Raw genomic sequence first — 13408 nt, forward strand, 5'->3', positions numbered from 1 at the left:
CCTTAATGGACATCACAGCAGTACAATGGTGCTGTCCCACTCCTTCTGGTCCGAGGTGTTCCAGGCCAGACCTGAGCAATCTGATACAGCGGAAGGCATCCCTACCCATGGCTTCATTGGAACTGAGCTTCAAGGTCCCTTCCAACCCAAACCATTCTATGATTTGATGATTCTGACAGCTGATTTATGCTAGATGCTAGATAGGCAGGGAAAGACAGCTACTCAATAGCTGGATGTCTTCAATACCACTGCTGTGAATAAGGGAATACTCAGTGGTAGTCCGATCTTAAAAAGAAACTTGGATTATGGAGATAAAGTAAATATGCAAGGTCTGACACGTGGGTAGGGGCAATGCCATGCACACAGGCTGGGTGGAGAACCGATTGGGAGCAGCCCTGAGGAGAAGGAATTGGGGTTCTGGGGGATGAGAAGCTCCACATGAGTCAGCAATGGGTGTTCGCAGCCCAGAAAGCCAAACTGTGTCCTGGGCTGCATCCAAAGCAGTGGGACCAGCAGGGCCAGGGAGGGGATTCTGCCCTTCTGCTCTGCTCTGGTGAGACCTCTCCCGGAGTCCTGTGTCCAGTTCTGAAATCCTCAGGACAGGAAGGACATGGATCTGGTGGAACAAGTCCAGAGGAGACCACGAAGATGATCCAAAGGCTGGAGCACCTCCCATATGATGACAGGCTGAGAGAGTTGGGCTTGTTCAGCCTGGAGAAGAGAAGGCTACAGGGAAACCTTCCTGCAGCCTCCCAGTACTGAAAGGGGCTCCAGGAAAGCTGGGGAGGGGCTCTTGATCAGGAAGTGCAGGGATAGGATGAGGGGGAAGAATTCGAAGCTGCAAGAGGGGAGATTGAGATGAGATCTTAGGAAGAAACATTTTCCTGTGAGGGTGTGAGTCCCTGGCCCAGGTAGCCCAGAGAAGGGGTGGTTGTCCCATCCCTGGAGGTGCCCCGGCCCAGGGCAGGGGATTGGAACTGGATGAGTCGTAATGTCTCTTCCCACCCAAACCATTCTGTGATTCTACGACTCTAACCATGTACTGTCTCTGTTAAACACCACTGTTAGTGAAGGCAGCAGCCTCTGCTGTGTCCACAGAAAGTGGAGTTGGAGGCAGCTACCTGTGCTTTACGGTGTAAAGTTTAGGGGAAAGTGCCTTTCATGTGCCGAAGACATGCACAGGGCATAGAAGCAGCGGTGAACAGCACGACTAAGGTTTGGAACTGACAGCGTTGAAAATGCACATGCCAAGCCAGCAGTTATCCCTAAAGCAGGAGGAGATGTATCTTTTATAAACCCCTGCTCCAACAAGAATATCAATGTTACACACAGAGTCAAAGCAAGACATTTTGATGCCAGGACAGGATGTCAGTTTGGCACAACCCCAACACTTCTCACAAAGAGGACCAGGAGATGAGGGACTTGGTGAGAAGCTGGCAAAGCATTTACAACCCAGAGCACACTCGGAGCCAGGAGGAGTGCAGGGTAAAGCCAGGCTGCCCGGACGCAGGCGAGCTCTGACGCACGGATGTCTTGTGCTTAGTTATTATTAAGCTGCGCATTGGAACAGGCAGCTCAGGGCCGCTCAGGTATTGGCTTGCTGTGCTCCAAGTCTTCAAGGTAGCGGCAGTAAAACTAAGCCCAGGCAGAACTGAATCACAGAATGTCCTGAGCTGGAAGGGATCCACAAGGATCATCAAGTCCAACTCCCATCCCTGCACAGGACAACCCCAATATTCACCCTGTGAGTCTGGGGGTGTTGTCCAAATGCTTCTGGAATATCGTCAGGCTTGGCACCGTGACTGCTTCCCTGGGAAGCAGTTTCAGTGTTCCACCACCCTCTGGTGAAGAACCTGTTCCTAATAGCCAGCCTAACCCTCCCCTGGCTCATCTTCCTGCCATTCCCTTGGGTCCTGTCATTGGTCACCAGAGAGAAGAGCTCAGTGCCTGCTCCTCCTCCCCACCTTGTGAGGAAGCTGTAAGAGCACGAGGTCTCCCCTCAGTCTTCCCTTCTCCAGGCTGAACAGACCAAGTGACTTCAGCTGCTCCTCATACAGGTTTCCCTATAAACCCTTCCCCAACTTTGTGGCTTCCTCTAGTAGTTTCATATCCTTGTTCTACTGTGGTACCCAAAACTACCCCCAATACTCAAGGTGAAGCCACACCAGTGCAGAGTAGAACGGGACAATCTCCTCCCGTGACCAGCTGGCAATGCTGTGCTGGATGCATCCCAGGACACTCTGCTGGCTCGTGTTCACGTTCACTGGCTCTGCTCTGGGCTGTGATGCTTTCTCCTCCCTTGGATGAGCTGCTGGGCTTTGGCTGGTGAGGCTGGACACTTCCAGGGGCAGCAAGTCCTCATGAACGACCTTGAATGTGTGCGTGCTGCTGTCTCTCAGCGCCGCTGTGCTCGCTTACTCGCGCACACCCTCTGTCTCTGTAGAGCTGCTGATTACAGCCTCCCTCCAGATTTCCTAGGCTGCTCTGACAGATGACGCATGCATTAAAAGAACAGAATATTTGGGATGGGAACTTTCCAGAAACTGCACCCGCATTCACATCATTTAAGTTCACTGAGATTATTGGAAAAGGAGGCAGGGAAGCACTTCTGCCACGTTTCTCAGTACGCTGTGTAACTACAGAACTATTGTTCCCCCTGGACTTGGGGCTGGTGAGGCTGCACCTGAAATGTTGGCTTCTGTTTTGGGCCTCTCACTCCAACAAAGACGTTGAGGGGCTGCAGCGCATCCAGAGAAGGAGAACAGAGGTGGGGAAGAGGCTGGAGCCCAGAGGTTCTGGGAATGGCTGAGGGCCCTGGGATTGTTGAGCCTGGAGAAAGGGAGGCTGAGGGAAGACCTCATCGCTGTCTACAAGTGCCTGAAAGGAGGTTGCAGTGAGGTGGGTGTTGGTCTCTTCTCCCAAGGGAAGACAATAGGATGAGAGGAAATGGCCTCAAGCAGTGATAGAGGAGGTTCAGATTGGATGTCAGGAAAAAATTCTTCACCAAAAGGGTTCGTGGGCACTGGCAGAGGCTGCCCAGGGAGGTGGAGTCATCATCCCTGAAGGGATTTAAAAGATGGGTAGATGAAGTGCTCAGTAGTGAGCAGCTATGTTTGGACTCAATGAACTCAGAGGTCTTTTCCAAACAAATGATCCTATGACTCTGATTTAAAAAGGAAATGTATCAGTCTTCTGTTGCTCAGGTGCTTCAAGTAATTGTAAAGTACTGTCTCGAACCTCCCTGGTCATCGCTACTGGCAAAGGTAACCACCAAAATGAGAGGATGACATTGGAACAATTAAACTGCTGCATGGAGAAACACAAAAGACCCACGATGTGTGAGCTGGTTTGAGCACACCCAGCCAGGAGCTTTATGTCATTCCAGAGCGGGAGGACCAAGGACTTCAAATACATCAGAATTTCTTGCATGACGCATATCACATACACATCAGTGGTGCTGTTTTAAAGACACAGTTGGAAGTACATGCTACAAGATTAGGGTCAGAAAGAGCTAATTAAGGTGATGATCTGACGGCTGAAGAACCTCCTGTACGAGGACAGGCTGAGAGAGCTGGGGTTGTTCAACCTGGAGAAGAGAAGCCTCCAGTACTGAAAGGGGCTCCAGGAAAGCTGGGGAGGGGTTGCAATCAGAGATTGCAAGGGTAGAATCATAGAATCAAAGAAATGTTTGGTCTGAAAAGACTTTTGATATCACTGAGTCTAACTGTATGCCCAGCCCCACCGTGCCTATTAAACCATGTCCCAGACTGCCACAGCCACATGGTTTTGAACCCCTCCTGGGATGGGGACTGCCCTGGGCAGCCTCTGCCAGGGCTTCACCGCTCTTTCAGGAAAGAAATTGTTACTAATACCCAATCTATACCTCCCCTGGCACAACCTGAGATCATTTCATCTTGTCCTATCCCTTGTTACTCAGGAGAGCCTGACCTCTTCCTTGCTCCAACCTCCTTTCCAGGAGCTGTAGAGAGCGATGAGGTCTCCCCTCAGCCTCCTCTTCTCCAAACCAAACAGCCCCAGGTCTCCCAGCTGCTCACAGAACCCCTGGGCTCCAGTCCCTTCCCCAGCTCCGTTTCCCATCTCCAGATGTGCTCCAGTCCCTCAAGGTCTTTCTTGTGGGTCCCAAAACTCAACCCTGCCTCACCAGTGCCAAGGGCAAGGGGAATAATCCCTTCCCTACTCCTGCTGGCCACCCCATGGCTGATCCAAGCCAGGATGCTGCTGACCTTCATTCCTCGAGATGCTGTGCAGTTTCTGACAAAATCCTGGCATTGCTTGAGTCCCTGAATGCGACCAACTCTCTACGAGGACCTTGGTCACTGCTGACACCTACAAACCATGAAACGGGAGGTAGAGCCTCGAAACAGAGCTCACAAAAATACCACCTCAAAAAGAAACAGGTCAGTGAATTGAATGGGAAAAGAGAAACAGAATACAATGCTTTGTTAGAGACTGGAATAGCACCATCATACCGAAAGGAGAAAAAAGCCTGAGCATGGAATTCAAGCATTGGCTACTGCCTGGTTGGAAGAAATGATGATAAATTCAGCAACCTGTGATTCTCGTGGACATCAGAGGAATAACATGTTGAAAATTGTTTCAGTGTAATTTACATTTTTCAAAGGAGAAGAAAGATGCAAATTCAAAGCAGGTATAACTAAAAGCAAAATAAATAAATAAATAACCCCACCAGAAAAACCAACACAGGCGAAAAAAAAGCACACATGCAATTACAAATGCTGGAAAATGGAAAAACAGACATTTCAGATCAGCCCTCCCCAGAGCTCTGAATAATGGAGTGATGCCTCCAGGGTCTCCCATTCAGCTACCCGAGCCTGCATACTAATATACTCCTCACATCAGAAGGGGAGAAAGGCACCACTCATGCAGAAAATTACCTTAAATGAGCAACGACTTCATGATAAACAAGCCACTCGCTTTTTTCCTTTGATTTAGGTGGTGGGGGGGCACCTCCTCCCTCCTGCTAAGGAGCAGGCAGCATACTTCTGGCTCTTGCACCTTGCAAGCAGGCCACAAATCTGCCTCATTATTGTCAATATTTAATTCTGGTTGGTTTAGTCGAACATCCAGGTATAAGACTGCATCTCCAGGGGAAGGACGTGTCTTGCAATCTTAGCATCCAGGGTCCAAAACATCCAGAATCACCAGCATCCAAGCTTTAAGTAGAGCGGAGAATCCGCAGAGCGGCAATGCCAGAGGTAGAACTCCAGCGTGACGCATGCTATGTAACCAGAGTATCCATGGCTGGTACCGTTTCCCATCCCATCGGGATGTCCCTAATCTCCCCATGTGCTGCTAGAATCCAAAACACCCTCCCTAACCCAGCTTGCAAATGCTCATCATGCACTCCTAGGGTGTTTGTCATTGACTCCACAGTCGATTAAATGCAGTTTTCCCATCGGTCCCCTCTAAATGAAGTGATATTTAACTAGACAGACCACGAGGCAGCTGTGGTACAGCCTGGCTCACTTTGTGCATTGCTCCCCGGTTCATCGCCTCTGACGGCTCCTGGGTGCCTCATGCAGGGGAACTCACATTTTCCTTTGTTTGAAAGAATCCTTGCATGGATTTAGGTACTGTCGTTATAAGCCTGTTAAATCCTGCTGCATCCTTTGCCTATTCTGTCCATAAATTAAACAACACTAAGAGCAAAGAGACTTATGATAAGACAGGTTCACCTGAAACGCGCTTAGGGTCATAAAATGGTTTGGGTTGGAAGCAACCTCAAAGCCCATCCAGTTCCAACCCCCTGACCTGGGCAGGAACATCTCCCACTGGATCACGTTGCTCCAAGCCCCATCCAACCTGGTCTTCAACACCTCCAGGGATGGGGCAGCCACCACTGCTCTGGGCAACCTGGGCCAGGGCCTCCCCACTCTCATGGGAAAACATTTCTTCCAGAGATATCATCTCAATCTCCCCTCTTTCAGCTTAAATCCGATCCCCCTTGTCCTATCTCTGCACTCCCTGATAAGGAGCCCTTCCCCAGCTCCAAGAACAGCAGGGAGAACAAAATGCTTTAGAAAGAGTCTGCTGGGAAACTCGGCATTTATTTTTTTTTCCCTAAGAGTGGTAAAAAATAGGAAAATACGCTCTGAAGCAGCACAGGAGCTGATGGCATCCATTTGGACATCCCTGCTTGGATGGGATTTTAGAGGAACATCTGCTCACTGTCTCACGAATACCTCTGCTCGTGACACAGGGACAGGTCCTCACCCTGCTCTGAGTATGGTGATGGCACCTGAGCAGGTGCAGAATGCGACCCAGATCGCTGGGTAAGACTGGTGAACCAGGGAGGAGCATTTGTCTTTCCCCACCAGCTTTTACAGAAGAACTCAGCCCACCAGAGGTAAGCCTGCCATAAGCCTGAAGGAGTTCTCAGCTAAAGCAGCAGTTGAAAAGCTGGATGCAAGCGTGTGTCACATTCTGGGTTATAAACACGCAAAGATAAAACCCATAACTCCACAAACTCACTTAAGAACAAGCTTTAAGCCCTTAACCCCCGGTGCAGCCTTGAAAAGGAGGATTAGCACTTGTAGGCAGTGCAAGAACAGTGCCATTCAGAGAAGAAGATTAGCATGAAAGAAACCAACATTTATTTGTGCACCCCGGAAAACAGCTCTTGCTTACAGTTCTGAGTCCACACTATTTATATTGCTGGGTATTACAAGTCGTTAGGATGGAAATCACCTTTATTCTGTCATTAATCTGATTTCCAATGATTTTTTAATGGCGTGGCCAGCAGGACTAGGGAAGGGATCGTCTCCCTGAACTTGGCACTGGTGAGGCCACACCTCAAATCCTGGGTTCAGTTCTGGGTCTTTCACTCCAAGAAGGACATTGAGGGGCTGGAGCGCGTCCGGAGAAGGGAATGGAGCTGGGGAAGGGGCTGGAGCCCAGGGGTTCTGGGAGCGGCTGAGGGCCCTGGGGCTGTTTAGTCTGGAGAAGAGGGGGCTGAGGGGAGACCTGTCCACAACTCTCTGAAAGGAGGTTGGAGCCAGGTGGGCGTTGCTCTCTTTCCTGACATAACAACCGATAGGATGAGGGGAAATGGCCTCAAGTTGTGGCAGGGAAAGTTTAGGTTGGATATTAGGAAAAAATCCTACCCTGAAAGAGTGGTGAAGCCTTGGCAGAGGCTGCTCAGGGTGGTGGTGGTGGAGTCCCTACCCCTGGAGGGGTTAAAATAACATGTACCCACGGCACTTTGGGACACGGTGTTGGGCTGACAGTCGGACTGGATGATCTCAGAGGTCTTTTCCAGCCTTAACACCTCTATGATTCTAAATACTTCCTACCTGATTTATTTGAGAATTTGTGGGTGTTTTAGTTGTTTGGGGCTTATAAGCTTGGGGATCATTTGGGTTAAGACTGGGGAAAGTGTTGCTGAGGAAAGTAGAAGCACAAAGGACCTTTCCCCATACATTCAGTCTCCGCTTACTGGAACTGGATGATCTTTAAGGTCCCGTCCAACCTAACTGTTTGATGATTCTATGATTTTGTGTAAGGCTTGTCTTACCAGTCCTTCCTCTGCCCACTCTAAGGAAAGTTCCTGCAGTGAAGACCATCCAAAATCCCTAACAACTCAAGATAGGTTCCTGCTTTACAAAACTGCTCAGCTGAGACAGATGCAGGACAGGTGGGAGTCTCTGGTCTTTATTACACAGAGATTAGTCCACATAATATATAAATCTCTGTAAGATATATTATAGTATATAATAAAAAAGCTTCCTACCAGAACACCCTTGCCGTCTTTACAGAAGCGTCCTTGCTTAAGGACAGCAATATTCCTTTTCACGCCTGCACCAAAATCCCAGTTAATACAGTTATCCAGTCTGTTTTTAAAGCTGTTACACTATTAAACCTTCAAAATTGGAGTTCATTAAGAACTAGAGGATTGTACAGAGCAGCTATTCCAGAGCACCAATCCTCTAGCACGGCTTTATCCTTGGCTTCTTCGAAATCCCCCTAATTAATTTTTTTTCGAAGACCATCAATCTGAAGCAGACAAACATGAAAGAGTCAATTCATTAACGGTCCCGTATTTCCACTTATCTTGGGCCACTTCTTCTCTTATTAATAGCTAATAAGATTGGCATTTCTAAAAATAACCAACCAGCACTGGAAGCAAAACTCCAGGGAGCCCTCCCAAAGCCCATCAATCCTTCCAGCAATGCCTCTACGTCTCGGCCTCAGGTCTCCTGAGTACAGTTGGCAATCTCCGAGGCAGCCCATGAATCAACATCCAATATGAACTAAAAGACGCCGATTACTCAAGTAATTTATTACTCCTATGGTGACCAAAATGCTGTTTACACGAGGAAATTAGGATACTTGAGAGCTGAATGTGCCCTGACAGTCACCTCTGATTTATGTCCAAGCCTAGTTTCTTGCCACTTAGCATTCTTCATCGTGGGTGAATTTGAAACTGGTAATGATGATGCATCGGGTTTATTTTCAGGAAGTTGCGTCCCAGTGATGAGTGGGGTCCCTCAGGGGTCCACACTGGGACCAGCACTGTTTAATATTTTCATCAATGACACAGACAGCGAGATCGAGTGCAACCTCAGCAAGACGGCAGAAAACACCAAGCTGAGAGATGCATTTGAAATGCCAGAAGGCTGGGATGACATCCAGAGGGACCTGGACAAGCTGGAGAAGTGGACCTGGGTGAATCTCATGAGGTTCAACAAGGCCAAGTACAAGGTCCTACATCTGGGTTGGGGCAATCCGCAGTTTCAGTACAGGATGGGGAATGATGTGATTGAGAGAAGCCCTTAGGAGAAGGATTTAGGGTGCTGATTAATGAGAAGCTGGACACGAGCCAGCAATGTGCGCTTGCAGCCCAAAAGGTCAACTGTATCCTGGGCTGCATCCAAAGCAGTGAGATCAGCAGGGCCAGGGAGGGGATTCTGCCCCTCTGCTCTGCTCTCGTGAGACCTCACCTAGAGTCCTGCAACCAGTTCTGGAGCCCTTAGCGCAGGAAGGACATGGAGCTGTTGGAGCGAGACCTTAGAGCAGCCTCCCAGTACTGAAAGGGGCTCCAGGAAAGCTGGAAGGGACATTTTAGCAAGGCTTGATGTGACAGGACAAGGAATAACGGCTTTAAACTAAGGGAGGGGAGATTTAGACTTAATATAAGGAAGAACTCTTTTCCTTTGAGGGTGGTGAGGCACTGGCAGAGGTTGCCTACAGAGGTGGTGGGTGCACCATCCCTGGGAATATTCAAGGTCAGGTTGGATGGAGCTCTGATCTGGTTAAAGATGTTCCTGCTCCTGCATGTGGGGTGGACTGGATGACCTGTAAAGGTCTCTTCCCACCCAAACCATTCTAGGAGTCTAAGTTCTGAACTTTCTTTTTCTGCCTAACTGCAAAAGGCGAAGGCAAGAGTAGCACCATTTCCTCACACACATGAGCCCGCGCGCTCCAGCACCAACAGACCAGGAGATGAGTCATGGACTAGGATGAACGCTTTTCTCCCTGGTGGAAAGTACAGAAAGCAAGTGGGATCAGTTTAATTTCTATTCCCAGCCTTGTGATTGTGGATTCCCAGCTGCTTAGGAGAACGACGCCGGGATCAGTCACCCCAACCTGATTATTATGGTCCTACCGATCTTAATCAGGAGGCAAGCGCGAATTACTCACTTGTTACTTGTCTACATGTTTCTATCAAGTGATTTTAAGGTACTGCCTGATAGAGAACATAAAAATGCAAACGCTTCACCCTGAAATATGACTCATTGCTGAGGGGGAAGGAGCTGCAGCCCTCCTTGAAACCAGAAACGGGCAACCACAAGACACGACACCTGACCTAACGAAGGGGACGTCTGCATATGCAGGAGAGTGAAATGATGTTAGTTTGAAGAGTCCTGACTAGGTTATACGTGGGAAGGAAGCAGAGGCAGGGGGGTAAGATTATGCCTGAACTCCTCCAGGGAGTCTGGACAAAAAGAAAATTGGCGCTGGCAGAGAACACACGCTGCCACGGAGGAAAGAGGATTCTGATGAGGGAGGCTCTAATGGACACAGCCTGAGATGTCAGGAAATGCTGAATACCACCTTGATCAGGACAGGCAGCAAATCAGCTGGACAGGAGAGAGGCGTTTCTAACATCAACACACTAAAAGCAGATTAGTCACACGGTGGTGTTTTTCGTTCTTTCCTGTTTTTCATAACCACTTGTAACCGTATTGCTTGGTTTGGATGTTGCACATACATACTTTCTTCTCTATTTACCTCAATCTGGATTGAGTTAAATGCATTTCCAAACCAACTCCAAGCTGTCCTTCAACCCAAGGCTGTGGCAAATAACCAGCCAGAGACTCCTGTATGACTCCAGACTTATCCGGCTCCCCAGATTCACAGAATCACAGAATCATAGAACGGTTTGGGTTGGAAAGGACCTTAAAACCCATCCAGTTCCAAACCCCTTGCCATGGGCAGGGACCTGCTCCCACTGGAGCAGGCTGCTCAAACACCCATCCAACCTGGCCTTGAACACCTCCAGGGATGGGGCAGCCACATCTTCCCTGGGAAACCTGGGCCAGGGCTTCTTCACCCTCATCGTGAAGAATTTCTTCCTGATGATCCAAGAGCTGAAACCCATCCCCTCTGAGGACAGGCTGAGAGAGTTGTTCAGCCTGGAGAAGAGGAGGCTGTGGGGAGGCCTTAGAGCAGTTTCCCAGTTCTGAAAGAGGCTCCAGGAAAGCTGGGGAGGGGCTCTTGATCAGGGAGTGCAGGGATAGGATGAGGGGGAAGGATTTGAAGCTGCAAGAGGGGAGATTGAGATGAGATCTTAGGAAGAAATGTTTTCCTGTGAGGGTTGTGTGAGGCTCTGGCCCATGTTCCCCAGAGAAGTGGTGGCTGCCCCATCCCTGGAGGTGTTCAAGGCCAGGTTGGATGTGGCTTGGAGCAACCTGATGCAGTGGGAGGTGTCCCTGCTCATGGCAGGGGCTGGAACTGGATGGGCTGTAATGCCCCTTCCCACTCAAACCACTCTATCATTCTATGAATTATCTTTAAGCATTTGGCTACTGCTTGTACACTGTCCTCCCTCACACCGTGGCCACTCATCGACACGGTGCACTGTGGCTTTTCAAGACACAGGGACATTACACAGCTGGAAACACACAGAGCAGCTCTTTCCTTCAGTGCTCAGCACCGTGATCAAAGCTGCGGTTTTCTGCTTTTCATGGGTTTCGGCGGGGCAGCAGCAGATTATTATTGTTTTAAACAGGTCTATATTCGAGCATACATTAATCTCATGCCAACATGAGTTCCCTTCCCACATAATTTGCCAGCCTCTCTTCTTACACGCCTGTAAAAGCTTTCTACAGCTACCATAACTGCTAGTATAAGATAAATTAAAGCACAAAGGCAGTCTTGACCTTGACTTCACACACACACGCGATGAACTGATGCCATTCTCCTTAGTCACAATGCCTTGAAAATGAAATAGGTGAAAGGGCTGCAGCTCTTTCTTATATAGCTCCCTTCTTCATGATAATGCTTAATGTATCCTAAAAGCACATCTGTCCGCCCTAATGACAGCACTTGCAGAAAGACTCTAAAATGGAGGCCGGCAATTTTCTATCCTCCTAAGCTCTGGAAAGCAGCCCTCGACAATAATAATCCATGACGGAGCTAAGCCAGCGAGGTCGGAAAGTGCAGAGTTTGGAGGAGGAAGACACCCACGGTCACACAGTTGGTCTCCTTCGGCACTAAGGGCAGGATGGTGCCCTGCAGCGTGTCCTCTGGTTTGCTGCTTAAAATAACAGCCTTGTCTGGACAAAGCCACGAAGGAATTTGACTCCATTACCAAGAAGCATCTGCTGATGCTCATTTTCTACCTAATACGATGAATGCTCACAGCAGTGGCACTAGCTGCAGTGGGTTTATTTTCAGATTAAGATATATATTTATTTTTATATATATATATATAAAGGGATAAAGGAAAGGTACCTGAAATAACAGCAATTTTCCATGACCCGTGCTCCTCCTTGGCTATTCTTTCTGCCTCCTCCATTAATAACATTCCGAATCCCTGCAATGGGAGAAAGAACAGGAAAAAAGATAAGTTCTGTAAAAATAGAAATGATAAGCAAGGTCAGAATGTAAGCATTAGTATAAGAGTTCCAAAAGTCCCCTGGTTTCGACACTAGAATGACTGAAACCTTATTGCAGGGGAGAGATTGAGAGTACCACAGGAGGGTTGTGCCGACACCAAGCTCTACAGAGGAGCACCATCAGAGGTTTCTCTGACCATGAAATTATTAGAGTCTGGAGAACAAGTCTTATGAAAAGTGGCTGAGGGGCCTGGGGCCGTTTAGTCTGGAGAAGAGGAGGCTGAGGGGAGACCTCATCAATGTCTACAACTGCCAGAAATGAGGTTGTAGGGAAGTGGGTGTTGGTCTTTTCTCCCAAGTAACAAGTGATAGGTCGAGAGAAAATGGCCTTGAGTTGTGCCAGGGGAGGTTTAGATTGGATATTAGGAACCATTTCTTTCCCAAAAGAGTGGTAAAGCCTGGGCAGAGGCTGCAGTCCTCATCCCTGGAGGGGTTCAAAAACATGTGGTCGTGGCACTTTGGGACATGGTTTAGTTGGCACGGTGGGGCTGGGCTGATGGTTGAATGAGCTTAGAGGTCTTTTCCAACCTTAATAATTCTATGATTCTCTTCATACGCAGTTCTAGTGTCTGGCTGCTTCTCAGTGGCAGGAATAGAATGAAGCTAAACCCATTGATAAGTCAGCTTGGTAGGCATTCCATAATCCTGGTGCTGGATGAGCCCATCCCACCGAGATATCCAATCCTAAACAACAACTGCCCACCTCAATGCCTGCCTCGCTAAACCTGGGCTCGTGCTAGCAAATTGCAGATTGCAGAAGGATCCTAGCGCCATTCTGACTGGGGACATCAGTCGACTAAAGACCCAGAGACAGGCCCAGCAGCTCTCCACTTCTCCGATACACATTCTGCCTTAGCCCCTCACAGTCTTTATTCCCACAGCCCCTCCACGAGTCACGAGCTGTTTCCACGCTCGTTTTGGGATGATGTATTGAGGCACTTGTTGGAGTCACCCACAAACCACTGCGGGACCCTTGCAGACCTAGGCTGGGCTCAAGTTCTGTCCGGCTCTCCTGAGCTCAGCTCCTGACACAGAAGGTATCAAAACAAAAAGAATTGCAGAAGAACAGGTTAGTATGGATTAATGTGGTGTCTGCCCCATCCCTGGAGGTGTTCAGGACCAGGTCGGATGGAGTTTTGAGCAACCTAATGCACTGGGAGGTGTCCCCATGGCAGGGGGTTGGAACTGGATGGGCTTTAAGGTCCCTTCTTCCAATCCAAACCATTCTATGATTCTTTGATAAAATT

The 13408-nt window shown here is 48.8% G+C and overlaps 1 protein-coding gene across 2 annotated transcripts in view; it reads right to left on the reverse strand.

Moving 5' to 3' along the window:
* The window catches only part of ELP3 (elongator acetyltransferase complex subunit 3), a 117711-nt gene that overhangs the window by 14835 nt on the left and 89468 nt on the right, over positions 1-13408 (reverse strand). For both annotated transcript variants that reach the window (XR_011336834.1, XM_069850670.1), the window contains exon 14: positions 11998-12079. Coding sequence is in view for 1 of the 2 variants with exons in the window: in XM_069850670.1 (XP_069706771.1) it covers positions 11998-12079 (82 nt within the window). In the remaining variant the exon portion in view is untranslated. The remainder of the gene's footprint in view (positions 1-11997; positions 12080-13408) is intronic.

This window comes from Phaenicophaeus curvirostris, chromosome 2, assembly GCF_032191515.1.
Source record: "Phaenicophaeus curvirostris isolate KB17595 chromosome 2, BPBGC_Pcur_1.0, whole genome shotgun sequence".
Taxonomy (NCBI): domain Eukaryota; kingdom Metazoa; phylum Chordata; class Aves; order Cuculiformes; family Cuculidae; genus Phaenicophaeus; species Phaenicophaeus curvirostris.